Source organism: Perkinsus marinus, assembly GCF_000006405.1.
Source record: "Perkinsus marinus ATCC 50983 genomic scaffold scf_1104296950226, whole genome shotgun sequence".
Taxonomy (NCBI): Eukaryota; Perkinsozoa; order Perkinsida; family Perkinsidae; genus Perkinsus; species Perkinsus marinus.
This window is the reverse complement of record NW_003209701.1, coordinates 1-3,516: the sequence shown is the minus strand read 5'-3', so window position 1 is coordinate 3,516 and position 3,516 is coordinate 1. Positions and strand designations below refer to the sequence as shown.

The 3,516-nt window shown below is 48.8% G+C and overlaps 2 protein-coding genes across 2 annotated transcripts; both read right to left on the bottom strand.

Annotated features, from left to right (window-relative positions):
• Positions 1–458: 458 nt before the first annotated feature.
• Pmar_PMAR005445 (hypothetical protein) lies at positions 459–960 on the bottom strand (the record flags this gene model as incomplete). Its single annotated transcript, XM_002778253.1, has 2 exons — positions 459–522; positions 728–960. 2 exons carry the CDS (start codon positions 958–960, stop codon positions 459–461), a joined length of 297 nt encoding a protein of 98 aa, XP_002778299.1.
• Positions 961–2,101: 1,141 nt separating this feature from the next.
• On the bottom strand, positions 2,102–3,453 carry Pmar_PMAR005444 (hypothetical protein; the record flags this gene model as incomplete). Its single annotated transcript, XM_002778252.1, has 8 exons — positions 2,102–2,282; positions 2,331–2,464; positions 2,492–2,627; positions 2,710–2,838; positions 2,878–2,975; positions 3,015–3,122; positions 3,254–3,361; positions 3,409–3,453. The coding sequence occupies 8 exons, from the start codon at positions 3,451–3,453 to the stop codon at positions 2,102–2,104; spliced, it is 939 nt and encodes a 312-aa protein (XP_002778298.1).
• Between the last annotated feature and the right edge of the window lie 63 nt (positions 3,454–3,516).

Sequence of the window (3,516 nt, the reverse complement as noted above, 5' to 3'; positions counted from 1 at the left end):
AATGGGCAGTCTGAGGCTACCTATTTGTAGTTCGTAAGGACGATAGAGTCTCGAGGTTCTTCAGTATCGCCACTGTGGAGCCTATGAGTTCCCACTAAGGTGAATTCACCCTGGATTCTTGAAAGAAGTGACATGCGGCCGGCCTCCGCCATGTGCCGCGCATTCCCAAATTGGCCGCTCTTGCACTGAACACTACTCCATGGATATATACACACATCCTTAACATGAACAACTCATCCCACTCCATATCACTCTTCCGAATCTTTCCCTCTACTGAGGTTAATAAGATATTCGTGGAGCAGTCGCACGCGAGAGTTTGTCTTGAGGTAAGTGGCTACTTTCTTACAAGAGCGCGAGTCAACACCTTACGGAGTAGCTTCGTAACTGGCTGTAAGATGAGAAGAATGGATGATCGCCAGGCGACTGAACAGTTCGCGCTCTTGTAACGTATTGAGGGATCACTTGATCATTTTCGCATCCAAGGCGAATACTCTGTAACGGAACTCGAGAGTACCATCACCACTGACAAAAGGAAAGGATGGAGGCCAACCAACACGGGCGAAGATATCATGAAGGGTAAATCCGTATTTCAAAACAATATTTTCATACTCAATGTCAACGGAAGTGAATAGCTTTGCGAACGATGAACCGCAGGAAACCGAGTAGGAAAGACTGATGAGTGGAAAAGTGAATGGCTTAGGCATGAGTAGTTGATAGGAGGACCTACCGGTATATAGCTCGGGTCACGCCGGAGTCACTCTTCAAACTAGCTTCGATAGAGCTCCCTTGAGGGGTGCTAGCAGGACTGGCTCTGAGTGTTACCTCAGGATCTCCATACTCAATGTTGCATGTCTTGGAGAGGCCATCTTGCGCGATGGTAACACTTGGCGACGACTTGATGGCTACCAGCGGAACCAAAAGAGACATAAGTGATACACCGGAACGAACAAGGGCAACCATTTGCAGGGAAAACACTGATGAAACTCATTGAGTGTTCTCCAAGGTCACAGCGACCTGGTCGCTGTTCGGGAACTCCTTTCATGAGCGGAACTGGATTTTAGTAGCAACACAATTGTGCATGTGTATCTACGTGATAGACTTATTTACGAGCCGCAGTTCGAAAATTTATAGACAGCCTCAGCTCATCGGAAAGTCAAGAACCATGGACTATGCTTAGAGTGGAAGAACGCCGAGACGAGACGTGGGGGGGGGGTCATGCACTATTGCCTCAGAGGGGCACGTGGACGGAAAGGAGATGATTGTGCTCGAATGAAACAAGATGGCAAGAACGTTAATGGAAATGGAAATGCTCACTGATTATTATCTTCATCACAAAAGAATTACAAGCTATTCGGTCTTTGTGGAGTCGTCATTATGCGACCACTGGGTAACAATCTTGAACGTATGTGTTATACCAGTCGGTAGGGTTAGAAAATATTGGACTCAACAGGTGAGACAGCGCAGCGACGCGAAGTGCTCCACGATGTGCTATGGAAGTGATGGACACACATTCTCAGAAGGCATTTCACCAACACGCCTGATAGCAGTGAAACTGAGCCACTCATTTCGTCAGAATTGATCCCGTAGTTATGGACGGAATTGATAGTCCCATCACGTGGCACGTGACACGTGCTCCTGTCAAGTTCATTGTACTAAGGGTTGGCATAGCTGCCCCGGCCAGGGAAAGTGTTGACATAGAGGCATGCCTCGTGTTGGCATTGCTGCCCCAACTCGAAAAATCAGTTGTGATGAGGCATACCTCGTGTTGGCATAGCCGCTTCCGCCAAAGGAATTTAGGACATTGAGGCCCATCTTGGTTTGGCATAGCCGCCCTAGCCGGGGAAATCGTTTGCAACGGAGTATATCTCGTGTTGGCATAGCCACCCCAACCGGGGCCGCTATGCCAAAGGTTTTATATTTCTGTTTGTTTGCAAGACCAGCTCCCGTCTTGCTATTGTATGGTGGTGGTCAACTACCTCTTCACCATTGATCAAATCAACCCCTCCAACGTACAGCCCTGAGGCTGCCGAGTGCACTCAGCATATGTGAACCAAACTCGATAACCACAACAACGACAAAACTGATCAATGGTTATCATCCTTCAGACCTTCACATCCGGTTGGGCATCATTCATCGATTCTTCTTCACTCGTCGTCATACCCAACGACGCTGTCTCTTCGAGGATTTCATCATTCTGTGCTGCACCACTCGGCGAGGCATTGGATGAAGCTGTTTCTTCATCCACCTCAGCTTGCTTCAGGACAGCCAACGTATGGCGATATCTGAACACCACCACCATCGTCATCGAACAATGCCCAGAGTTAACTCACAAAGACTCTATTCGCTCCCCTTCTAGCCTGAAAGTCTCCACATCGACCTTCGACTTCAACGGTTGTACGAAATCAATAGCCGCCTGTCGACACTCCGTCAGCCTCCGCGACTCCTCCAACATCTGTGATCGTATCTGATACACAAAATGACCGTCCGTTACCTCTCGCCCGCCAACCTGCTTAATCTGGTTCATAGTGGCCTCGTTCGTCCTAGCTGTATACGTATTCAATACGCTTGAGTCGGCACCGCCAGTACTGGTGGAATCCACTCCCGTTAAAGCAGCGGCTGATGTAAACCTGATAATCCTCATGTGTATATCGATACAACACCATCAAAGCGAGTTCATTAGAAATGTGAACTCATGCACTCGTTACTCACCCAGACATCATCTTCGAGCTGCCAGTCTCGAGAGCCTCCTTTTGCTGCGCCAACTTCTTAACATTCATCGACACAGTATTCATACGATCTTCGATGAACCGCAGATGGTCTCGGCACGTGCCAACGTACCTATCCCGCACATAAACCAACAAGCGCTCCTTGACCTACGCTTGTGTGATTCGTGATAACTTCTTCGTCAATTCCCCGCTGGCCTTCTCATCGATCTCAGCAACCATATCTTTCGAGTTACCCGCCAGAGTCACCACCTAACCCACAAAGCACGTCCCCTTCCCGTTGAAGCTTACATAACGACTAACCTCGTCAAAGCGGTCATGAAGGCGAGTGTATTTTCCTTCAGCGGCTTCTGCTGCCTTTATAGACTCACCGTAGGACTGTCTCGTGTCCGCCAAACTCTGAACGACAATAAACACCCTAGAGAATGGTATTGCGATTCCAAATATGAAAATCCGACATTTTCGGGTTTAGAGTGTAGGCGACAACCTCCCATCCAGCCTTACAAAGATTTAGTGACAAGTCTGCCTACCTTTCTGACACTTTCCTCGCGCTGCATGCACAACACTTGCTGCCTCTGAGCCTCCACCAGCTCCTCCGAGAGCTTGTCCAGTTGCAACTTCAACGATCGCTTCTTAGCCTGATACACTAAAAGTTGTCATCACCCAATGCGGCCCAGCGACCAACCTCAAGGGCGGCAATGCGAGCATCGACTTCCTTCCTGTCAGCCATCATCGCCTGCATTTGCTCATCAACTCTCTTCTCTTGATTAGCCAGCCCGCTAGCATCACGAGT